Source organism: Theropithecus gelada, chromosome 7a (assembly GCF_003255815.1).
Source record: "Theropithecus gelada isolate Dixy chromosome 7a, Tgel_1.0, whole genome shotgun sequence".
Lineage (NCBI taxonomy): Eukaryota > Metazoa > Chordata > Mammalia > Primates > Cercopithecidae > Theropithecus > Theropithecus gelada.
This window is the reverse complement of record NC_037674.1, coordinates 24,514,730-24,540,134: the sequence shown is the minus strand read 5'-3', so window position 1 is coordinate 24,540,134 and position 25,405 is coordinate 24,514,730. Positions and strand designations below refer to the sequence as shown.

Below are 25,405 nucleotides of genomic sequence, written 5' to 3'. Positions count from 1 at the left end.
AGGCTACAGTAACCAAAATAGCATGGTACTGGTACCAAAACAGAGATATAGACCAATGGAACAGAACAGAGCCCTCAGAAATAATACCACACATCTACAACCATCTGATCTTTGACAAACATGACAAAAACAAGAAATGGGGAAAGGATTCCCCATTTAATAAATGGTACTGAGAAAACTGGCTAGCCATATGTAGAAAGCTGAAACTGGATCCCTTCCTTACACGTTATACAAAGATTAATTCAAGATGGATTAAAGACTTAAATGTTAGACCTAAAACCATCAAAACCCTAGAAGAAAACCTAGGCAATACCATTCAGGACATAGGCATGGGCAAGAACTTCATGTCTAAAACACCAAAAGCAATGGCAACAAAAGCCAAAATTGACAAATGGGATCTAATTAAATTAAAGAGCTCCTGCACAGCAAAGGAAACTACCATCAGAGTGAACAGGCAACCTACAGAATGGGAGAAAATTTTTGCAATCTACTCATCTGACAAAGGGCTAATATCCAGAACCCACTAAGAACTCAAACAAATTTGCAAGAAAAAAACAACCCCATCAAAAAGTGGGCGAAGGATATGAACAGAACTTCTCAAAAGAAGACATTTATGCAGCCAACAGACAGATGAAAAAATGCTCATCATCACTGGCCGTCAGAGAAATGCAAATCAAAACCACAATGAAATACCATCTCACACAAGTTAGAATGGCAATCATTAAAAAGTCAGGAAACAACAGGTGCTGGAGAGGATGTGGAGAAATAGGAACACTTTTACACTGTTGGTGGGACTGTAAACTAGTTCAACCACTGTGGAAGACAGTGTGGCGATTCCTTAAGGATCTAGAATTAAAAATACCATTTGACCCAGCCATCGCATTACTGGGTATATCCCAAAGGATTATAAGTCATGCTGCTATAAAGACACATGCACATGTATGTTTACTGCAGCACTATTCACAATAGCAAAGACTTGGAACCAACTCAAATGTCGATCAATGATAGACTGGATTAAGAAAATGTGGCACATATACACCATGGAATACTATGCAGCCATAAAAAAGGATGAGTTCATGTCCTTTGTAGGGACATGGATGCAGCTGGAAACCATCATTTTCAGCAAACTATCGCAAGGACAAAAAACCAAACACCACATGTTATCACTCATAGGTGGGAATTGAACAATGAGAACACATGGACACAAGAAGGGGAACATCACATACCAGGGCCTGTTGTGGGGTGGAGGGAAGGGAGAGGGATAGCACTAGGAGATATACCTAATGTAAATGACCAGTTAATGGGTGCAGCACACCAACATGGCACATGTATATATATGAAACAAACCTGCACATTGCGCACATGTACCCTAGAACTTAAAGTATAATTTTAAAAAAACATGCATTAAAATATCAGTGATAATCACATTTCCCTCTTTTATAACATAACAAATGTGATATTAGAGGGAAAAAAAAGAGAAATGTATACAAAAAAACTGGAAAACATTAACAGCCAGGGGGCAATCAATTGCATTCCACCAGACAGGATTTGCAATTCCTATGGAAAATAATACATAATTTGCATTGCTAACAGTTTTATATGACCTACAGAGTTGTAAAATACCATGAATCCATGAATACAATGAAAGCCTCAGAACCCACATAGGAATCAGATAACTTGAAAGGTATACTAGACAACTTCTAGTTTTCCTTTGAAGATACCTGATAATCTTTTGGTCCATTTCGAAGTTTTTCACAATTTTCCCTAAAACTCAAACTGAGGAATATTCTGTAAAACAGCTGCTCATAAAACACATAGAAAGGCTGAGGAAGTGTTCCACAATAAAAAAGATTAGGCCGGGAGCGGCGGCTCATGCCTGTAATCCCAGCACTTTGGGAGGCCGAGGCGGGTGGATCACAGGGTCAGGAGATCAAGACCATCCTAGCTAACACAGTGAAACCCCATCTCCACGAAAACTACAAAAAAAAATTAGCCGGACGTGGTGGTGGGCGCCTGTAGTCCCAGCTCCTTGGGAGGCTGAGGCAGGAGAATGGCGTGAACCCAGGAAATGGAGCTTGCAGTGAGCCAAGATTGCGCCACTGCACTCCAGCCTGGGTGACAGAGCAAGACTCCATCTCAAAAAAAAAACAAACAAACAAAAAAAAAAATTAAAGAGGCAACAAGTAAGTATAGTATACATCCTAGATTGGGTCTTAGAACAGGAAAAAATATAGCAGTCCACCCTTATTTGTGGTTTTATTTTCTATGACTTCAGTTATCTGCTGTCAACCATGGTTTGAAAATATTAAATGGAAAAATACAGAAATAAACAATTCCTAAGTTTTAAATTGCACACCATTCTGAGTAGCATGATAAAATCTCACACTGTCCCATTCTGTCCTGCCCAGGACATGAGTCTTCCCTTTGTCCAGCATATCCACACTATATATGCTACGCACCCACTAGTCACTTGGTAGTCATCTCATTACCAGCTTGGCATCTGTATTGTCTCTATATTGCAGTGCTTGTGTTCAAGTAACCATAATTTTACTTAACAATGACTCCAAAGCCTATGAGTAGTGTTGTTGGTATACTGTTAAAATTGTTCTATTTTATTTTTAGTTATTATTGTTAATCTCTTGCTATGCCTAATTTATAAATTAAACTTTATCATAGGTATTTATATATAGAAAAAAAGCAAATAGTATATATAGGATTCAGTACTATCTGTGGTTTCAGGCATTCACTGAGGGGTCTTGGAATGTATCCACCCATGTATGCTGTATTTTGCTATAAAGGACATGAGTAGGATAACTGGTAACACATCACATCTGTCAATTAGATAATACTGTTCTATCAATGTTAATTTCCTAATTTTAATCATTATGCTCTGATTATATAAAAGAATATCCTTGTTTTTAGGAAATATGCATTCAAGTATTTAAGGTTAAAAGAGCATGTTAAATAAAATTTATGGAAGACTGTTATTTTGGGCTGAGTTCCACTAGGCCAAAATGGAGTCATTCATGCTAAAGTTCCCCATCACCAAAGCAAAACTAAGTTGTTTATCTGATCTATAAAAAAGCAGGAGAGACATGGTAGCCAAATTCCTAAACAGGCCAGTTTTAGCCAGCATGGTAAGGAAGTCCCCTCTGTTTTAACCCTTACAAGAAAACGAACCTGAAGTAACCTGATGTTAACCAATCTGCTTTTTATTATGCTGTTTCACTTGTTCTTCTTCAAGCTATTTTGTAAAAACCAACTGTTCTGCCATGCCTAGCATAGCACCTCTCTATTTTTAGATGCTGCCCAATTCATGAATTGAAAATAATAATAAAAGCTAATTAGAGTATTTAAATTAGTTGAGATTTTGTCTTCTAACAGGCATCAGGTCCTCAACTTAATCTCAAACTGTTCAGGAAAAATATTATAAGGGGATAGGAGCAAGATAGCCAAGTAGAACCCTCTAGGGATCATCTTCCTGCAGAAATAACAAGTTGAACAACTAACTATCCACAGAAGAAAGCACCTTCATAAGAACCCAAAATCAGGTGAATAACCACAATATCTGGTTTTAAAATCATGTCAAGGAATTTGACACTGAGGACGGTCGGAAAGATAGTCTTGAATCATTGACACCACCCCTCTCTTACCCTCCAGCAATGGTGGTGGCCATGTAGCATGGAGAGAGAATCTGTGCACATGGAGGAGTACAGTGATTATGGGGCTTTGCTTTGGAATTCAGTGCTGTCCTGTATCAGTAGAAAGTAACACAGTGCAGAAATCAGCCAGTGCCCCTGGAAGGAGCATTTAGACCAGCCTTAGCTAGAGGGAACCATCCCAGCAGCCTGAAAGTAAGTTCTGGCTAGCCCAACCACCATGGGCTAAAGCACAACAGGTTCCTAAACAAATCTGAAAGTCACTCTAAGTCTTTGTAAGGCACTGAAAACCCTGACAACATTTCTACACATCCTGGGCCAGAGGGGAATCTACTGCCTTGAAGAGAAGGAACTAGTCCTGGGAGAATTCATTGCCTGCTGACTACAGAGCTGTCAGACCTTGAATGAACATCAGTGGTTGCCAGGTAGTATTTGTCATAGGACTTGGATGACCCTGTGCATTCCCAGTGTGATGGCCATGGGAAGAGACTTGTTCTGCTTGAGGAAAGAAGGAAGATTAAAGGGAACTTTCTCCTGAAGCATGGGTACCAGCCTGGTTACTGTGATACAGACCACCCAAGGACTCCTGGGGTCCACAATTCTAGGACTTGGCCCTGGATGGCATTTTTGGACCTGTGCTGGACCGGAGAGGAGCTCACTACCCTGAAGGGAGCATCCCAGGCCCAGCAGCATGCACTACAAGCTGACAGAAGAGTTCTTGGGTAAACAGTGGTAGCCAGGCAGTAAACATCAGCAATAACCAGGCATTACTCACTACAGACAAGGGGGAGGTGGCCACAGGGAAATACTTCTGCTTGAGGAAAGAGGAGGGAAGAGTAGGAAGGACTTTGTCTTGCAGCTTGGGTGCCAGCTCAGCCACAGTGGAATAGAGCACCAAGTAGATTCCTAAGGTTCCTTACTCTATGCCCTGACTCCTAGACAGCATTTCTGGACCAATCCTGGGCTGAGGGGGAGCTCATCACCCTAAAGAGAAGGCCACAAGTCTGGCTGGGTTTGCCACCTGCTTGGGCCTTGAGGGAGCATCAGTGGTAACCATGACATGGTTTCTGCAGGCCTCAGGCAAGACCCAGTGCTGTGTGAACTTTGAGTCTGACCCAGTGTAGATCCAATGACAGTGGCCACAAGGGTACTTGTGTTTCCCATCCCCCAACTCCAAGAAACTCAGCATGGAGAAAGAAATTCTGTTTGGGGGAAAATTATGGTAAAGAATAACAGATTCTGCCTGGTAATCCAGGGAATTCTCCCAGATCTTACCCAACACCACCAAGGCAGTACCTCTACAAGAAGGCAAGAGACACAGTGTTACTGGGTGTGGGGTACCCCCTAATAAAGATATAGCTGCGGTGACCAAAGACTTAGATCATAACACTCAATTCCCTTCAAATACCTAGAAAGCCTGCCCAAAAAGGATACAAATAAATCCAGACTGCAAAGACTACCATAAATACTTGAGTCTTCAATGTCCAGACATCAGTGAACATCCACAAGCATCAAGACCATCAAGGAAAATATGACATCACCAAATGAACTAAATGAGGCACCAGTGGCTATTCCCAGAGTGACAGAGACAAGTGACCTTTCACATAGAGAATTCAAAGTAGCTATTTTGAGGAAGCTCAACAAAATTCAGGGTAACAGACCAGGTGCAGTGGCTCACGCCGGTAATCCCAGCACTTTGGGAGGCCAAGGTGGGCAGATCATGAGGTCAAGAGATCAAGACCATTCTGGCCAACATGGTGAAACCCCGTCTCTACTAAAAACACAAAAATTAGCTGGGTGTGGTAGTGCACACCTGTAGTCCCAGCTACTCAGGAGGCTGAGGCAGGACAATCGCTTGAACCCGGGAAGCAGAGGTTGCAGTGAGCTGAGATTGTACCACTGCACTCCAGCCTGGCGACAGAGTGAGACACCGTCTCAAAAAAAAAATCAGGATAATACAGAGAAAAAATTCAGAATCCTATCAGATACTTTTAACAAAGAGATCAAAATAATTTAAAAGAATCAAACAAATTCTAGAGTGAAACTCTCAATTGAAATACTGAAGAATGCATCAGAGTCACTCAATAGCAGAATTGATCAAGCAGAAGAAGGAATTGGTGAGCTTGAAGGCAGGGTATTTGAAAATACACAGTGAGAGGACATAAAAGAAAAAAGAATAAAAAAGAATATAGCATGCCGACAAGTTACAGAAAATAGCCTCTAAAGGGCAAGTCTAAGATTTATCGGCCTGAAAAACATAGACAGTGAGAGAGACTGGGGTAGGACGTTTATTCAAAGGAATAATAAAAGAGAACTTTCTAAACCTAGAGAAATATATCAATATTCAAGTATAAGAAGGTTATGGAACACCAAGCAGATTTAACCCAAATAAGACTACCTCCAGACATTTAATAATCAAACTCCCAAAGGTCAAGGATAAAGAAAGATCCTAAAAGCAGGAAGAGAAGAGAAACCAGTAATATGTAAAGGAGCTCCATTACATCTGTCAGCACACTTCTCAGTGGAGACCTTACAGGCTAGGAGAGAATGGCAAGACATACTTAAAAGTGCTGAAAGAAAAAAAAAATGTGTATCCTAGAATAGTATATCTAGCAAAAATATACTTCAAACATGAAAAAGAAACAGAGACTTTCTGAGACAGACAAAAACTGCTGCCACTGACAGCAGACATATCCTACAAGAAATGCTAAAGAAACTTCAAACTGAGAGAAAAGGATGTTAATAAGCAATAAGAAATCATCTGAAGAAATCCAAATCAAAATCAAAACCACAATGAGATATGCATCTCACACTAGTCAGAATGGCTATTACCAAAATGTGTCAAAAACTAAGAGATGCTGATGAGGCTGCAACGAAAAGGGGACATTTATAATCTGTTGATGGAAATATAAATTAGAAAGTGTCTGGAGTTTCTTCAAAGAACTTAAAACAGACCTACCATTTGACCCAGCAATCCCATTACTGGGTATACATCCAAAGGAAAATAAATCATTCTACCAAAAAGACAAATGTACTCATGTGTTCACTGCTGTGCTATTCACAGTAAGAAAGACATGGAATCGAACCCAGGTGCCTATCAATGGTAGACTGGATTAAAAAAATGTAGCACATAAACACCCTGTAATACTACATAGCCATAAAAAAGAGTAATACCGAATTCTCTGCAGTAAAATGGATGCAGTGGGAAGCCATTATCCTAAGCAAATAAACACACGAACAGAAAACAAAATATTGCATGTTCTTACTTATAAGTAAGAGCTAAACACTGAGCACACATGGACATAAACATGGAAACAAAAGACACTCTAGACTACTAGAGGGAGGAGAGGAGGAACGGGGTACGGGTTGAAAAACTATCAGGTACTATGCTTATTACTTGAATGACAGGACACAGGCCCCAAACCCCAGCATCACACAATATTCCCATATAACAAATGTGCACATGTACCCACATATCAACAGTAAAAGTTAATATTTTTCAAAAAAGAAATCAACTGACGATAGAAAATTCACTGGTAATAAGAAAGACACAAACACAGAAGATTGTAACACTGTAACTGTGGTGTGTATACTACTCATATCTTGAGTAGAAAGACTAAAACATGAACCCATCAAAAATAATAACTACAATAACTTCTCAAGACATAGACAATAAGATATGAATAAAAACAACAAAAAGTTAAAAAAGAAGGTAGATGAATTTGAAGGTTTTTTTTAGTTTTCTCTTTTCTTCCTTGTTTCTTTTTGTAATTGGTGTTAGTATCAGTTTAAAAAAAGGGTGATAAGATGTTATTTGCAAGCCTCATGGTAACCTCAAATAAAAAACACAAAACAGATACACAAAAAATAAAAATCTAGAAATTAAAAACCAGAGAAAATCACCTTCACAAAAAGCAAGACAGGAAGGAAGGAAGAGAAGACTACAAAACAACAAGAACACAATAATAAAATGGCAGAAAAGTCCTTACTTATCAACAATAACATTGAACGTAAATGGACTCAGCTCTCCAGTCAAAGGGCATAGAATGGATGAATGGATTAGAAACAAAACCAAAATCCAATGATCTATTGCCTACAAGAAATATACTTCACCTCTAAAGACACACATAGACTGAAAAAGAAAAGGGATGAAAAAAGATATTCCGTGCCAATGGAAACCAAAAAAGAGCAGAAGTAGCTATACTTATATTATACAAAATAGATTTCAAAATAAAAACCATAAGAAGAGAAAAAGAAGGTCATTATATAATGATAAAGGGGTCAATTCAGCAAGAGAAGTAACAGTTGTAAATATATATGCACCTTATACTGGAGCATCCAAATATATAAAACAAATATTATCAGAGCTAAAAAGAGAGGCCCCAAAACAATAATAGCTGGAGACTTCAACACTCCACTTTCAGCATTGGACAGATCATCCAGAGAGAAAATCAACAAAGAAACATGAGATTTAATCTGCACTATACCAAATGGACCTAATAGTTATTTACAGAACATTTCATCCAGCGGCGACAGAATACACATTCCTTTCCTGGGCACATGGTTGAGTCTCAAAAACAGACCATATCTTAGGCCACAAAACTAGTCTTTTTTTTCTTTTTTTTTTTTTTGAGACACAGTTTCGCTCTTGTTACCCAGGCTGGAGTGCAATGGCATGATCTTGGCTCACCGCAACCTCTGCCTCCCTGGTTCAAGCCATTCTCCTGCCTCAGCCTCCCAAGTAGCTTGGATTACAGGCATGCACCACCACACCCAGCTAATTTTGTATTTTTAGTAAAGTCAGGGTTTCTCCATGTTGGTCAGGCTGGTCTCAAACTCCCGACCTCAAGTGATCCGCCCGCCTTGGCCTCCCAAAGTGCTGGGATTACCAGCATGAGCCACCACGCCCAGCCAAAACTAGCCTCTAAAAATTCAAAAAAATGAAATCATATCATGTATCTTTTCTGACAACAATGGAATAAAACTAGAAATCAATAGGAGGAACTTTAGAAATATACAAACACAATTAAACAATATGTTCCTGAATGACCAGTAGGTCAATGAAGAAGTTAAGGAGGAAACTTTAAAATTTCTTGAAACAAATAAAAATGAAAACACAACACAGCAAAACCTTTGGGTTACAGTGATGGAATGCTAAGAGGAAAGTTTATAGAAATAAATGCCCACATCAAAAAAGTAGAAAAACACCAAATAAATGACCTAATGACATATCTTAACATAGAAAAACAAGAGAAAGACAAACCTGAAATTAGTAGAAGAAATAACAAAGATGAGAGCAGAAATAAACGAAATTAAAGCAAAAAATACAAAAGATGAACAAAAGGAGAAGTTGGTATTTTGAAACAAGTCATGCACAGAAATACAAACTTCATACATTATCACTCATCTGCAGGAGCTAAAAATTAAAACAATTGAACTCATGGAGAAAGAGAGTAGAATGATGGCTACCAGAGGTTGCGAAGGGTAGCAGAGGTGAGGGAGTGGGGATGATTAACAGATACAAAAATATAATTAGATAGAATGAATAAGATCTAGTATTTGATAGCACAAGTTATTACAGTCAACAAAAATTTATTTTACATTTTATAATAACTATAAGATAACTGGAATGTTTATAACACAAAGAAATTACAAATGTTTGAGGTGATGAATACCCTATTTACCCTGATGGGATTTTATACATTGTATGCCTGTATCAAAATATCTCATGTACCCCATAAATATATACATCTATATTATGTACCCATAAAAATTAAAAATTAAAACAGAGATAGAGAATGATAAAGCAAATGTGGTAAAATGTTAAGTTTGGGGAATTTGGGAGAGGAATATACAGTAATTTTTCAACTATTATTTGACTTTTCTATAAGTCTAAAAGTATTTCAAAATAAAAAACTTTTTTTTAAAAAACAAAATTTAGCCAGGCCTGGTGGCGGGCGCCTGTAATCCCAGCTACTCAGGAGGCTGAGGCACAAGAATCGCTTGAACCCAGGAGGTGGAGGCTGCAGTGAGCCGAGATCGTGCCACGGCACCACCGCACTCCAGCCTGGGCAACAGATTAAGACTCTGTTTCAAAAAAAAAGTCTTTTTTTAAAAAAAGAAACATTTACTGATGCTGTACTAAGTACTCTTTGAAAGGAGATGAATAAGAATCCTTGGCCTTAAGAAATTTAAAAGTTGGCTAGGTGCGGTGGCTCATGTACGTAATCCCAGCACTTTGGGAGGGCAAGGCAGATTACTTGAGCTCAGGAATTCCAGACCAGCCTGGGCAACATGGCAAAACCCCATCTCTATAAAAAATACAAAATATTAGCTGGGCACCATGGTGCATGCATGCCTGTAGTCCTAGCTACTCAGGAGGCTGAGGTGGGAGATTCACCTGAGCCCAGGAAGTCAAGGCTGCAGTGAGCCATAATTGTGCCACTGCACTTCAATCTGGGCAACAGAGTGAGACCCTGTCTCAAAAGAAAGAAGAGGAGGCCGGGCGCGGTGGCTCAAGCCTGTAATCCCAGCACTTTGGGAGGCCGAGGCGGGTGGATCACAAGGTCAGGAGATCGAGACTATCCTGGCTAACATGGTGAAACCCCGTCTCTGCTAAAAATACAAAAACCTAGCCGGGCGCGGTAGCGGGCGCCTGTAGTCCCAGCTACTTGGAGGCTGAGGCGGGAGAATGGCGTGAACCCGGGGGGCGGAGCTTGCAGTGAGCCAAGATCGCGCCACTGCACTCCAGCCTGGGAGACACAGTGAGACTCCGTCTCAAAAAAAAAAAAAAAGAAAGAAAGAAGAGGAGATGAGGGGAGGAAGAGGAAGAGGAAGAGGAAGGGTCTAGCAAAAGAGGAAAATAGCTAAGCCAAAATTCACAATACAGGGAAACAACACAGTGACAAGTTGGCCAAACACAGTCCTTTGGGAGCACAGAGAAACATCATTTAGTCCCTGCTATGAGAGAATATGAGTGGTAAGATAAATCAAAAAGAGGGAAGGTACATTAAAGGATCCCCAAAGATGTAATGTTTGAAATAAATTTTAAAGGATGATGTCAGACAGGTTGCGTAGGGCGAAGCACTCTAGGCAATTGGCATGAAAAGGCCCAAGCATACTGCATTCGGAAAACTACAAACAGGGTTCTAAAAACATCAGAAGAGAACAGGAGGGGAGGAGGTTGGAGGGTATCAAGCCTCAGATCTTAAAGGGCCTTATCATGCCATATTGAGAAACCTGGCTTTCAACATACAGGCAATGGATGTGAACAGACATTTAAAAATGAAGTAAATCATCAATTTTGCATTTGAAAAAGCTCACTGGGTAGTGTGTGGAATTTGGATTGTAGAAATAAAGAGATCTAATAGCAGTTCATTGTAATATATCTAGAGAGAAATGCTGAAAATACTTTAAAGCTATAGGTAGAGAAAAGTGAAATTAAGGTGTTATTTAAAATGTCAAATCCAAAGGAATTTGTACAATTAAATGTGGGAAAGAGAGCGATTAAGTATAACTCCCACTTTTCCGGTTTAGGTAATACTGCTAGCCTTAATAGGGGTTAATGTTTCTGCCTGTGAAAATCATATATAGATGAAATTCAAGTTCTCCTGAACTTGAATCCTTATTAGTTTGTTTTTACAAGGACTGCAAACACAAATAACAAGAAGTGCTAACAGCAGAGTTAGAATAAGTCTCCTAAAATGTGTCTTAATGAAATTATTTTGAATTATAACTTTGTCATTTTCCTAGACTTCCTTGGGAAGGCAGTCCGTTCATGGCTTATAACTGCTTCATCACCAAGAGGCTTACTATACAACATTCCTACCTTTGAAATTCAAATGCATGGAGGCAAACAAGGAAAGCATTTTTCTCTAAGAACAGAAAGAACTGAAGTGAACAGTGTTTTTCTAAACTTCATACCTAATCCTCTAATAATGAATGGTGGGCTGTAATTGGGGTAAGTAGCTGTATTTTACCTCTAGGTGAGCTACCAACAAGACCTTGTGTCTTAATGCAGTCACTGAAAGTATGCCCCCCAAAAAAATACAATGAGCATTTCAATATGAAAATAAGAGCTCCTACAAAGATCATATTGTTAAAGGGGGAATTGGCCAAAGTACTGCAGCACGAATTGCTGACTCTGGTGCTCTGAATGCTCTTTTGACTTAAAATCTTAAAAAAAAAAAAAAAAAGAAAAAGAAAAAGAAACAAAGAAAAAAGAATAGCAGTATTAGTAACAGAACTTGAGAAACAAAGCTATGACTGTCATGAATGAAATGGACTTTACTAAAAGGACTAATTCTCTCAGACCATGTGGCTAACTGCAGAAATGAATGAATTAAAATTTCAGGAGCTATGACATGTATTTTCAGTCTTCCACTGTGACCCTGGGCAAGTCCCCCATCCTGTCTGTGCTTGTTTTCTCTTCAACATCAGGATATCGAGGCATAGCATTATAGAAAATGTTAATTTTTAATACTAATGTAAGAACGATTGGTTATAACATTAATTATGTTAATTTGTATGAGTTGCTCTACACCTCAAATTTCCTCATCTACAAACTGAGGCTAATACTAGAACTCACTGCAAAAGTTTGTTTGAGGGTTTTATAAGTATAAAATAATTATAGTTATTACTATTATTACTGTTATATTTGAGAATTTAATATATGTTATAGATGGAATTTCAAAGTATGATAATTACCATTGGGAAAGGAGGGTGAATTTGAATCTGTTTTGTTCTTTCATCACAATAAATTTCTCCAAGATCAAAAATTAAACATAAAAATAAAACCATAATTATATTAGAGATCTTAGAAAACAAGGTTATGATGGTGAAAATAAAAATAGTAGGTTGAATAGAAGAATGAAAAGAGTTGAAGAGCAAATTAGTGAGCAACAAGTTGAAGGAAAGTGGAAATTAAGGCCACAGCTATAGCTATTTTGAAAATAATGAGAGGTCTACATATCAAAACCCATGAGACACAACCATAATGGCACTCAGAAAATTTTCTAGCCTTCTACTCATATAAGAAAATAAATCATGGGGGAGAAAGGCGCTTTCCTTTCTGTCTGGCAAGAGCCATCAGGTAAGCCAAGAGAGCTGCATACAAGTACATTCAGGAGCTATGGAAGAAGCAACAGTCTGATATCATGTACTTTCTTCTGAGAGTCCCTGCTAGCAATATTGACAGCTCTCTGCTCTACCACAGGGCTCCACAACCCACCCAGCCCAAAACAGTGCACTGACTGGGCTACAATGTCAAGCAAGGTTACATTATATATAGGCTTCCTGTGCACCATGGTGGCCGAAAATGCCCAGTTCCTAAGGGTGCAGCTTATGGCAAGCGTGTCCATTGTGGTGTTAACCAGCTAAAGTATGCTCGAAGTCTATTGAAGAGGAGAAAGCTGGACTCCACTGTGGGGTTATAAGAGTACTAAATTCATATATATACACACACACATACACACACACATATACATATATACATGTACATATATTTTTATTTATACATATATACAGACATATTTATACATTTTATTTCTATATATATATTTCTTTTCTATTTTTTTTTGAGACAGAGTCTTGCTCTGTCACCCAGGCTGGAGTGCAGTGGCACAATCTCCACTCACTGCAACCTCCACCTCCTGGGTTCAACCAATTCTCATGCCTCAGTCTCCCGAGTAGCTGGGATTATAGGCGTGCGCCACCACACCTAGCTAATTGTTATATGTTTAGTAGAAACAAGGTTTCACCATGTTGGCCAGGCTGGTCTTGAACTCCTGGCCTCAAGTGATCCACTCACCTTGGCCTCCCAAAGTGATGGGATTACAGGCATGAGCCACCATGCCCAGCTGAGAGTCCTGAGTTCTTACTTTGGTGAAGATTCAACACACAAAATGTTTGAGGTTATCCTCATTCATTCACTCCATAAAGCTGTCAGAAAAAGTCCTGACACCCAGTGGATAACCAAACCAGTCCACAAGCAAAGGGAGATGCATGGGCTGACACCTGCAGGCCAAAAGATCCGTGGCCTTGGTAGGGTCATAAGTTCCACCACACTCCTGGTGATTCTCACCGCGCATCTTGGAAAAGGCGCAATACTCTCCAACTCCACTGTTGCCACTAATGTAAGTAATGCTTGTAAAATTGATACCTAAAAAACAATTTAGGACAGTCATGTCTGCTTACAAGTGTTATTTGTCTGTTAAAACTAGTCTGTAGATTGTTTCATGAATTCTTTGTCAAATTATGAAAGTTAAAGTGCAATAATGTTTGAAAACTCTATAAGTGATGATGTGTCTTGTTTCTAATAAGATAAACTGTTTCGTCTTTATCTAATTAGGGGGTTATATGGCAGTGTTTAAAACATACTGTGTGGTATAATAGGTTTAAAATAAATTCTTTAAAAGAAAAAAAGAAAAGAAATAATGAAAATAAATAAAGTATGCATATAACACAGGAACCTAGCAAAAAGAAATCAAAGAAATTAGAAGATACAAATTAACAGATAAAAGCAAAATTTAATGAACCAGGGGAAAATAGCAGATTGGATAAAAAAATTACAAGGTGTTTCTTCAATTAAAAAAACAATAATATAGAAAAAAACTTTGTGTCATTAAACATAACCAATACTAGAAATAATAGACAAACATAAATTTTAAAAGGATTTTAAAATTTTTAAATCCAGATGGCTGATTTGTCTAGAAAAAATACAAATTTCTAAAATTGACACAAGAGGTTAAAAATAAAGAAATAGAAAAGTTGTCAGAAACAAAGCCCAAAAAGTGTTATAAAGTTAGTTGGATCTTCAAGGAAAAAAAATGGTCTTTTCTTTTTATAAATAATTCTAAATAATAGAAGCTGTGGAAAGTTTCCCACCTTATTTTAGGAGGCTAGTCTAACCCAGATGCTTAAACTTGACAAGAATGGCTAATCTCACTTGTGAAAATAGATAGAAAAACTCTAAATAAAATGTTGGTAAATTTAATGCAGTAATTACCTAAAATAACCTATGTGACCAAGCAGAGTTCATTCCAGGAATGTGAAGGTAATCAGCACCAGAAATCTGTTGATTAAATGCACTATGCTAACAGAATAAAAAGAGGAAAATTCTATGACTTCACGATCCTCTCAAAAAACCCAAAGAAGAAACAAATGTATTTTCATAACCATTCCTTATTTTTTAAAATAAAATAAAATAATTTTTAAATCTCTGTCACGCATTAACCTAAAGACAAAAAAAGTGAGGCAAACTTAACACAGAGTTTATTTGGGCCAAGTTTGAAGACTGCAACCCAGGAGCATAGCTTCAAGTTAACATGACTATACCCTGATTAGCAGTAGTTACTAGTGGTTTATAAAGGAAAAAAATGGGGTGGTTCCTAATTTGTTTACCAAGAATTTACATTAAAATAGCATAACCTATTGATCAGCTGTACGTTGTTCTTTGTATCACAGATTACAGGAACATGAAGATAACAGGGGAAGCAGCTAGTCAGGAAGAAAAGGCCTTTAAATGACTGGCCCCTGGGACATGGGTGCAAGGAGGAGGAGGGATGTGACTAAAGTGGCATATTCATGTCTCTCTGGGCCTGATAAATTTTTGCACATCTCACATAGCTCAGATGGCTCAGAGCTATTTTTCTTTTCTCACCTACTAGAAAAGGACATGTCCTTAATTTAATAAACGATGTTTACCAGAAACAGCAAACATCATATTTGATGGCAAAATATTAGAAGCATTCCCATTTGCGATCTGAGAAACTAAAGTAGATGCCCCTTTATCAAGTAAGGGGGACCCTAAAGTTAAGGTAACAAAAGTTACAGGTTGAGGCATGACAACTTCTTAAATTCTCATGGCTACAAGTAAAACGACACTCTGGCTAAATCCCCTAGCAATATTGGACACCTCCTAACTCTGACTTATGATCCAGACCACTACAACTCTGATCAGACAGAGGACCAGCCTTACAAACATTCTTTTCTGATAAACAACTGCAGACCTTAAGCCAGTTTCAGCCAGCCTATAGAGGCTGTGCACTAATTGTCTTTGTGTCCTATAGTTCACCTTTTGATGTAAACAGCCAAATTCCATCTCATTTTAATGGTAAAACCTGCCACAAAGTGAACATGGGATGTATGTTACATATATGTTTACCCACTATGTGCTTGGCTCCCCTCATAAATATGTATAGCTTTTCCCCAAAACCTGCCAAATATGTATGATTCTATTTTATAAGACAGACTCTGTGGAGCCTAAAACCAAACTTCCTCTTCCCTGCTCGAAGTTACAGCACCTTCAGTCCACACTGGAGACTCTCTCTTCCTGGTCTACAAACTGATATTGCCAATAAAGCTCTCCTTTCTACTATCTCGCGCCATCATGGTGGTCATTTGGATGACACATTAAAATAAGGGTGAAGACAAAATGCTATCATCATTATTATTCAACATACGACACTGCATAAATTATAAAATGTCTACACAACAAAAGGTGTCATAAAGTTAAACTAGAAACTCTATTAATAATATATATGGAATAAATGGTTTCTATTGAAAATACATATACATACAAAACTACATGCATATAAAAAGAGTTTCTAAAAATAACAAGAAATAGGCCAAGCGCCATGGCTCATACCTGTAATCCCAGCACTTTGGGAGGCCGAGGCAGGCAGATCACCAGGTCAGGAGCTCGAGACCAGCCTGGGCAACATAGTAAAACCCCGTCTCTACTAAAAATACAAAAATTAGCCAGGCTTGGTGGCACACACCTATATCCCAGCTACTTGGGAGGCTAAGGCAGGAGAATTGCTTGAATGCAGGAAGCAATGGTTGTGGTGAGCCGAGATCATGCCACTGCACTCCAGCTGGGGCAACAGAGCGAGACTCTGTCTTAAAAACAAAAGAAACAAACAAACAAACAAAAAACAAGAAATAGACAATCCAATAACATCCTTTTTGCAGGGCTATTTGACAATAGCTATCAAAATTTTAAATGTTTATTACCTTTGGCTCTGCTTCCATTTTTATGAACGAGCTTTAAAAAATTCACACAAATGCTCAGAGAATATATATATACACATATATATTTCGTGTGTGTATGTGTATATATACACATATATACATATATATGTATATATATGTATGTATATATGTGTGTGAATATATATGTATGTGTATATATACATGCACACAGACTCTGTGGGGCCTAAAACCCAAACTTCCTCTTCCCTACTCAAAGTTAAAGCACCTTCAGTCCACACTGGAGGCTCTCTGTGTGTGCATACATATATACACACACAAGGATGTTTGTTGCAGCATTGTTTACAAGAGAGAAAAATTAGAAATCTAAGTGTACTAAATGTTGAGTGGTTAAATAAATAATAGTATTCATACTACAAAATACTCTCAGCCCTTAAAAACAGTGAAATAGTCCGGGGCACAGTCGCTCAACCTGTAATCCCAGGGAGGCCAAGGCGGGTGGATCACTTGAGGTCAGGAGTTCAAGACCAGCCTGGCTAATATGGTGAAATCCTGTCTCTACTAAAAATACAAAAATTAGCCAGGCATGGTGGCACATGCCTGTGATCCCAACTACTTGGAAGGCTGAGACAGGAGAATCTCTTGAACCCAAGAGGTGGAGGTTGCAGTGAGCCAAGATCACGCCACTGCACTCCAGCAGACAGAGCGAGACTCCGTCTCAAAAAATAAAATAAAATAAATAAAAATAATGAAATATATCTGTATGAACTGATATACCAGGATATATGAGAAAGATTAAATGAAAAAAGTAAGCAAAAAACAACAAATATCATATAATTATTGGACTTATGTGAATATATCATTTTTATAAAATATAGTAACAATGATATAAGGACACAATGATATTATAAGGATACAAACCAAATGGATAACTTCTAAGAAGGGAAGTAGAAATTGGCAGTCTAGGGTAGAAATCAGAAACAATCAGGAAAGAAACTGGGATTTTCAGGCTTTACTGAATATACTTTTAATTAATCCAAATTTTTAATATTAAGAATGCATTCAGTGTCACCCTGCTAGCTCAACTGGTAGAATAGAGACCAAAGAATGTGTGCATACAGCAGCATTATTCATAAGAGCCAAAAGGTGGAGGCAACCCAAATGTCCATCAATTGTTGAATATATAAACAAAATGAGTATCCATAAACTGGAATATTATTTGACGATAAAAAGGAATGATGTATTGATACATGTTAAATGACATACTGATACATGAATCTTCAGAACATTATGCCACATGGAAGAAGCCAGTCACCAAAAAAACAAACATTTTCTATGATTCCATTCATTTGAAATGTCCAAAGTGACTAAATCTATAAATACAGAAAATAGATTAGTAGTTGTTTAAGGCCAGGTGAGGGGAAAGGGAATGGAGTTCTGGGGTGTGATAATACAAGGGATGGCGGGGTTCTTTCTGAGAAGAAAACGTTCAAAATTTGATTACAGTGTTGGTTGCACAGCTCTATGAATATACTAAACTCATTTAATTGCAAACTTTAAATGAATTAGTTATGTGATACGTGAATGTCAATAAAACTGCTACAAAAATAACAATAATCCAACAAGTTTAGAAACTTAATCCAAAAGAGAAAGTAAAGAGATACAGCTTGCTAAGAATGCAAAGAAAGGCAGAATAGAGAAATTTAGAGTCTTACAGTACAGGTACCACACAAGAGTGGGACACAGAAAGAAAATATTAGAACTTCAATTTCTATTTGATTTTTACATAAAAAAATAAAAAGGAAATTAAGTTTTACTAAAATGTATAATATGGTCAACCAGTGCCTTTACTCAAAGGATCCCATGGCTTGTGAGGTTGAAGAGGCATCCTGAAAAAGAACAAGAGTTCCACAAGGAGGCAGGCTGACCATTTATTCATTTTTTTTTCCTTCTCAGCATATTGCAATATTTGACCGGTTAGGTGAATTTATAGATTATACTATTTAGATTTAACAAAATACATCCCTCCTAAAATGAGTAAGTGGCTGCAAAAGAATCCTGCAAATAAAACATTGCATGAAGCTAATAATTGCATTTTGTGCACAAATGAACAACAGGAAAATGGCAGAGCTTACCTATTATGATCTCTTCTGTGGATAATACAGATAAATATTAACAATATTTATATTTATATTTGTTGCATGAATGAATAATATGAAAATTATGAAAAACAAGAAGGAACACTAAGGAAATTCAGTAAGCAATTCTTCACTTTGAGTACATGTACCTATATTGTTACACCATCCTCCCCCAAACAGAGTGAGTATAGATAGAAATGTTGATCTTTATTATTAAAATCACATAAAATGGAAACACATTAGGAATTTACACATGGATATGTTTTATGTAAAAGACTAAACTACAGGCTGGGCATGGTGGCTCATGCCTGTAATCCCATCACTTTGGGAAGCCAAGATGGGTGGATCACCTGAGGTCAGGAGTTCAAGACCAGCCTGGCCAACATGGCGAAACCCCGTCTCTACCAAAAACAGAAAAAATAGCCAGGCGTGGTAGCGGCACCTGTAATCCCAGCTACTCGGGAGACTGGAGAGGCAGGAGAATGGCTTGAACCTGGGAGGCAGAGGTTGCAGTGAGCAGAGATCGCGCCACTGTACTCCAGCCTGGGCAACAGAGCAAGACTCTGTCTCAAAAAAAAAAAAAAAGGAACAACAACAAAAAAAACTACAAGGGATCAGGTTATTTTCATGTAGCAAATTTCTCATTAATCTTATTGGAAGCATGCCTTTAACACTGTGTTTTAATTCATTCAAATATACAAGGGCAACAGTGCTACACAAGAACCTCTAGAGTATATTAAAACATTCAAAGACATTGGGAAGTAGACCAAAGCTGTGCTGGACTCTATAAGAAATTATGTTTCTTTCTGATAACTAAAGACACCCTGTTTGCTGGTTTAAGGATCAAAGAACATTTTCAAGTTGTAGTAAAATATATTATCATCAATTGACACATGGTGGTAACAAACCAAGTAGGAAGAGCTTAAGGACTTGATGTGAAAGAAAAAAGTTAACATAAAAAAGGCTAAAAACAGCAAAAGTAGAGGCCGGGCGCCATGGCTCATGCCTGTAATCCCAAAACTTTGAGAGACCGGGGCGGGCGGATCACCTGAGGTCGGGAGCTCGAGACCAGCCTGACCAACATAGAGAAACCCTGTCTCTACTAAAAATATAAAAGTAGCCGGTGTGCTGGTGCATGCCTGTAATCCCAGCTACTCGGGAGGCTGAGGCAGTTGAATCACTCGAATCCGGGAGGCGGAGGTTGCGGTGAGCCAAGATAGCGCCATTGCACTCCAGCCTGTGCAACAAGAGCGAAACTCCGTCTCAAAAAAAAAAAAACAAAAACAGCAAAGGCAGAGTCAGAAAAGTTCTTGGCTAAAGTAGCAGGTGAGAAACTTCATTTTATGAGACTTCAGCCCCGTTAGTCAGAACAAAGTATTTCTACAAAGTACCTGTAACTGAAAAGATCCTCCCCGAGACATCACTAAACGATTACTCTGTAGCTAGGGACTGCCATCAAATTAATTCCCTAAGTGACAGTTCAGAGATTCTCGTGGTTTTTTTGTTTGTTTGTTTTTTGTTTTTTAAAGAGGATGCAGAGACCAAGAGGGTTTTTGTGTTTGTTTTCAATGAATATTTAGAAAGAAGGCTTTTTAAAAAGCAGTATCAACTGGCATGTAAGACAAAGAGAGTTCAGTGTGGATTTGGGCATTTCTGCTGAAGCCCAGTAGAAAGGGCGCACTGATTACAGCAAGAAAAGGAAAACAAGAATCAGCATGGATGAAGCAAAAAACATACAACCCATGGTAGTATGTGCGATGTGATCTTTTTTGCAAGCCCAGCCACGTGTCCTTATAGAATCCCAAGGGTTCTACCTGCTCCCCGGGACCAAAAGCAGCGCCCCAAGGGAGCAGCCAAATGCTGTGGACCCGAACCAACCCATGAGATCCCAAAGCCCGGCGTCTCCTCTCCCCAACCTGGGATGTTCTGCCACCTGGACCCGACGCATAGCAGGGCTCTCTGCAGCCATATTTCGCTAGATCCTTCTTTCTTCTGTAGTTCCAAATGGTTAAGCAAAGCTCCCAGAGCAATCACGAGACTTCTCTGACAGAAGCCGTTTTCTTCCGGGAGATAACCAGCTCCCGCCCTGCGGAAATCCTGCAGCTTCGCTGAGGTGGCTGCTTCCAATCGCCCCGCCTCTGGCTCCTCCTCCCTGGACTCAACCAGGGTTCCCTCCAAGCAGCAGTCGGGTACAGCCTCTGTTCCGCTCTTAGCTCCCAGGGAGGGACTAGGACCTCGCAGGAGCCCCTACGCCGAGGACGTGCGAAGCTGCCTAGTGAGGTTTTCTTTTTGCGCCATGTGGATGTCTGAGAACAGTGTCATAACCTGGCGCCTTGCATACACCTAGTTTCTGATCTGTCTTGGGCTGTGTGTTTTTTTGTTTTGTTTTGTTTTTAAGTTATGTTTTGGTCTTTATTTTGGTCTTTATTGTCAGCAGCTACTCCCCAAACAACACTAAAATGTTTAGCTATTGCTTCTTTTGCAGATTATTTCCAAATCAAGCAACGTAAAATTGATGTATCACTTGATTTAAATAGATTTGCATTTATAGTTAGAGGCATTCGTAGGCTTTCCTAGAACACAGTTCTGAAAAGACGGAAACACATGCCTTTTAATGTGCAAGACCCCTTAGCATCCAGTTAAACCTCTTCATTTTTCACTTACCTAGAGAAATCCTAGATGCCCTATTTTAAAAAGTACACTATCCCCAGTATATCATTTACTTTTCCTTCCTTCATAGTTCTCCTATTTGCTTACGTATTTATTGTGTGTCTCACCACCTCCATCATCACTACCACTAGAAAGCAACTGGAGGCGGGCACGCAGATTAGTTTTCAATGAATAGGTAAGATAAACTGAATGAATGATGAAGGATGAAGTGATGTCCCTGAGGTCACAGTGATCATTGGGAGCAAAATTGGAATTAAAATTCAGATCTATTAACTCTCAATCTAGTGCACTTTGCACCTCAGAAATGTTGAGATTAAACCCAAGTGAAGGCCGCTAGCAATACACCTATCCAAAGTTTCCTGATTAAGAAAGTTTGGGCCAACATGCCCAACATACTAGTGGTAGTAGCATAACTCAGAGAGATTCTGTAAGTTGTATACATCAGTAAGCTGCTGCTCCAGAATTTCTGTATGTGTATGCATACTTTGTCTCCATGTGTCCTTCCCTCTTCTGTATACATGTATACAGGAGGAAGGGGGAAGGACACATGGAGACAAAGTGTGAAGGGACAATAAAGCATAGCCAAAGAGTGGCAGCCCCTTGGCACCCCTTTGGGTTATTACTGTAAATGGTACTTCAAAGAAACAAAGTTACTCTGGTCTCAGGGCAGCTTTCTCACTACTATTTCAGTCCCTCTTTATCATTTTCAAATGAATAAATTATATCTTCTTGTTTCTGAGCCCCAATAAATCCCAGTTTGATGTTCATTTTGGTTTAATTTTGAGTAACAGGCGTCATCACTGTCACTTGTAAATAGTTTCAATAGGGAGGTAACCTAAATTTTTAAAAATGTAAGATGTTTAAGAACATCAGTAAATACAGAAAAGAACAGAATTTTTTTTTTTTTTTTTTTTTGAGATGGAGTTTCACTCTTTGTTGCCCAGGCTGGACTGCAGTGGCACGATCTGTGCTCACTGCAACCTCCACCTCCCAGGTTCAAACGATTCTCCTGTCTCAGCCTCCTGAGTAGCTGGGATTACAGACACCCACCACCACACCCGGCTGATTTTTGTATTTTTAGTAAAGATGGGGTTTCACCATGTTGGCCAGGCTGGTCTCAAACTCCTGACCTCAGGTGATCTGCCCACCTCGGCCTTCCAAAATTCTGGGATCAAAGGCGTGAGCCACCGCGCCCGGCCCAGAATCATTTTTTATTCAGATGTTTCTAATGTAATATTTTGCATTAGTTGAAAAATAATAAATTTTAAAGTTTTGAAATTTTTTTAATAGTCCAAAATAAACTCATTTTATACAGGGTTAAAAAAAAAATGACTGTAGGAACTGTTTCATAAAAGAATACTTCCTTTTGAATGTGTATTTGATGACCGAACATTAACTTTGCTAAATGAAACCAGATGGCAAATCATTAGTTTGGATCTTGGATACATTGCTATTGCAGTCTCAACAAAACTGATGCAGACTAGAAAGCACCTTACAGAGCAACTAGTAAAACATCCTTTTTTGAAATGATTGGTCCAAAGGACAACAGGATAACAGAGCTGGAATTAAAACTTAGGTCTCTAGACTCCTAGCCGAAAGGCCATACCACTTCTGAATGTGTGACCTTTGTTGAGACCCCAGTAAACTGTGCTTAAATTATTGAAAGTATTAGAATCCTTGTCAAAAATTAAAATGTGTACCTTATAATTTTCATAAAGTATTGCTATTAAAATAACCTGTCCAAACTACTAGATAACCCCAAATAGACACCAAAAACAAAACCAACATTACTTTCTTATACTACCTTCCTAACGCTAGGCATCTTGCTAAGTAAGCACTTTGCATATATTATTTTCTCTTTAAACCTTTCCAACAATCCTTATGGGATAGAAAAATATTATTTCCTTTTCAATTTCAAGAAGATATTCCTTTAGTTCTTATTAGACATATCTAATAGTGAAAATATTTAAACATTTGGCTGGGCGCAGGGCTCATGCCTGTAATCCCAGCACTTTGGGAGGCCGAGGCAGGCAGATCACCTGAGGTCAGGAGTTTGAGACCAGCCTGGTCAACATGGTGAAACCCCATCTCCACTAAGAACACAAAAATATAGCCAGGTATGGTGGCGGGCACCTGTAATCCCAGCAATTCGGGAGGCTGAGGCTGGAGAATCGCTTGAACCTGGGAGATGGAGGTTGAGTAAGCCGAGATCACGCCATTGCACTCCAGCCTGGGCAACTAGGAGTGAAACTCCGTCTCAAAAAAAAAGAAAAAAAAAAAGAAAATATTTAAACGTTTATATTTTACAGTGCTTTTATTTTCACAAATCCTGAACCTCTTGGTTCTTTGCTTTTAGTAGGCACAGTTACAATAGGTTTAGAATCTGAATTATAAACTAATAAATGGTATATTATGATGGAGTCTTAAACAGATACCTAATTAATAAACTTCAAATTGTTTATCCTCAAAGGATATTAGTCTCCATTCAGATAAAATATTATAGCAAACTAAACAAAACAAAACAAACACTAAAATGACATAAAACAAAAACTTGATCCAAAATATGAGTTAAAGCATGGGTGTTAAGGGTCTTACAGGACCTGGCTAATGCCTACTGATGTTTCTCAGCTTAGAAATCACTTCCTTCAGGGAGTTTTCTATGTTCCCTGGGCCTATCTCTACCCAAAACTAAGTGTCTAAGACCATAGAGGGATTGACCATTTATCTGGAATAATGTCATTTCTGTGGTTTAATCTGTTTGTGCAATCGCTGGAAAATATTTCCTATTTTGACTTATAATAAAAACTATTGTTCGCAATTGGGAGACTCTACTTCAGTGACCTATTTTGGATATTTTCTCATTATAGTAAATAATATGTAATACTTCTTTACGTTTTCTTTATAATGATGGTACATTCCATTCCTTCTTCTTCTTTTTTTTTTGAGACGAAGTCTTGCTCTTGTCGCCCAGGCCAGAGTGCAATGGAGCGATCTCGCTCACTGCAACCTCCACCTTCCGGGTTCAAGTGATTCTCCTGCCTCAGCCTCCCGAGTAGCTGGGATTACAGGCGCCTGCCACCACGCCCAGCTAATTTTTGTATTTTTAGTGGAGATGGGGTTTCACCATGTTGACCAGGCTGGTCCCAAACTCCTGACCTGAGGCCATCCACCCGCCTTGGCCTCCCAACGTGCTGGGATTACAGGCGTGAGCTACCGCACCTGGCCCCTTATTCTTCTGTATATAGAACAGATACTGCTCTCTAGTGTATATAATCATTAAATGGCAAAAAATAAACTCATGAATCAGAGAAATCTGTATTTATGTAGTTATGGAGGAAATAAAAATTGTGCAAAAATGCTTTAACTGAACATAGATTGTTTTGCAGAGTGAAAAACAAGGCAAAACAAAATGAAGCCTCTAAGCACCTTCTGCTTGCCCAGTCATACAAAGCATCACATCAGTCCTCTAATTACTTGTGTTTTCTGTCTAGTCTAAATTTTGCTACTCAAAGTGTGGTCCTCAGAACAGCAGCATCAGCATCACTTGAAAGTTTTTAGAAATATATTATCTTGTGCTCAGACCTACTGAATCAGAATCTACAATGCAAGTCAAACATGTCATTTTAAATTTTCTAGAAGCCACTTTCAAAACAGTAAAAAGAAATGTTGAATTTAATATTTTATCTAATATACCAAAATATCATTTTAAATATATTTTAAATTATTCAGAAATTTTACTTTTTTATAATAAGTCTCCAAATTCCAGCATATCTCAATTACAGCATATCTCAATTCTGATGAGAAACGAGTGACTGCTATTTTAGACAGCACAGAGCTAGATTATAAGCTCCCTGAAGGCAAAGACTGTTTTACTCTGATTTTACAGACTCAGGCTCAGTGTTGAGCAGGCACTCAAGGAATGTTTAATGAAGGAATCAATTAATGAAA

The 25,405-nt window shown here is 38.5% G+C and overlaps 1 protein-coding gene and 1 pseudogene across 7 annotated transcripts in view; one reads left to right on the top strand and one right to left on the bottom strand.

The window, feature by feature from the left end:
- The window catches only part of GALK2 (galactokinase 2), a 174,862-nt gene that overhangs the window by 139,731 nt on the left and 9,726 nt on the right, over positions 1 to 25,405 (bottom strand). For 3 of the 7 annotated variants that reach the window (XR_003120261.1, XM_025390817.1, XM_025390816.1), the window contains exon 1: positions 20,704 to 21,062. The exons of 2 other annotated variants lie outside the window; for them this stretch is intronic. Coding sequence is in view for 2 of the 5 variants with exons in the window: in XM_025390817.1 (XP_025246602.1) it covers positions 20,704 to 20,756 (53 nt within the window). In the remaining 3 variants the exon portion in view is untranslated. Of the gene's footprint in view, positions 1 to 20,703; positions 21,063 to 25,405 lie in introns of those variants that run through there. 2 more of the 7 variants (XM_025390822.1, XM_025390819.1) reach the window with 1 other exon arrangement.
- LOC112627999 lies at positions 10,632 to 13,791 on the top strand (annotated as a pseudogene).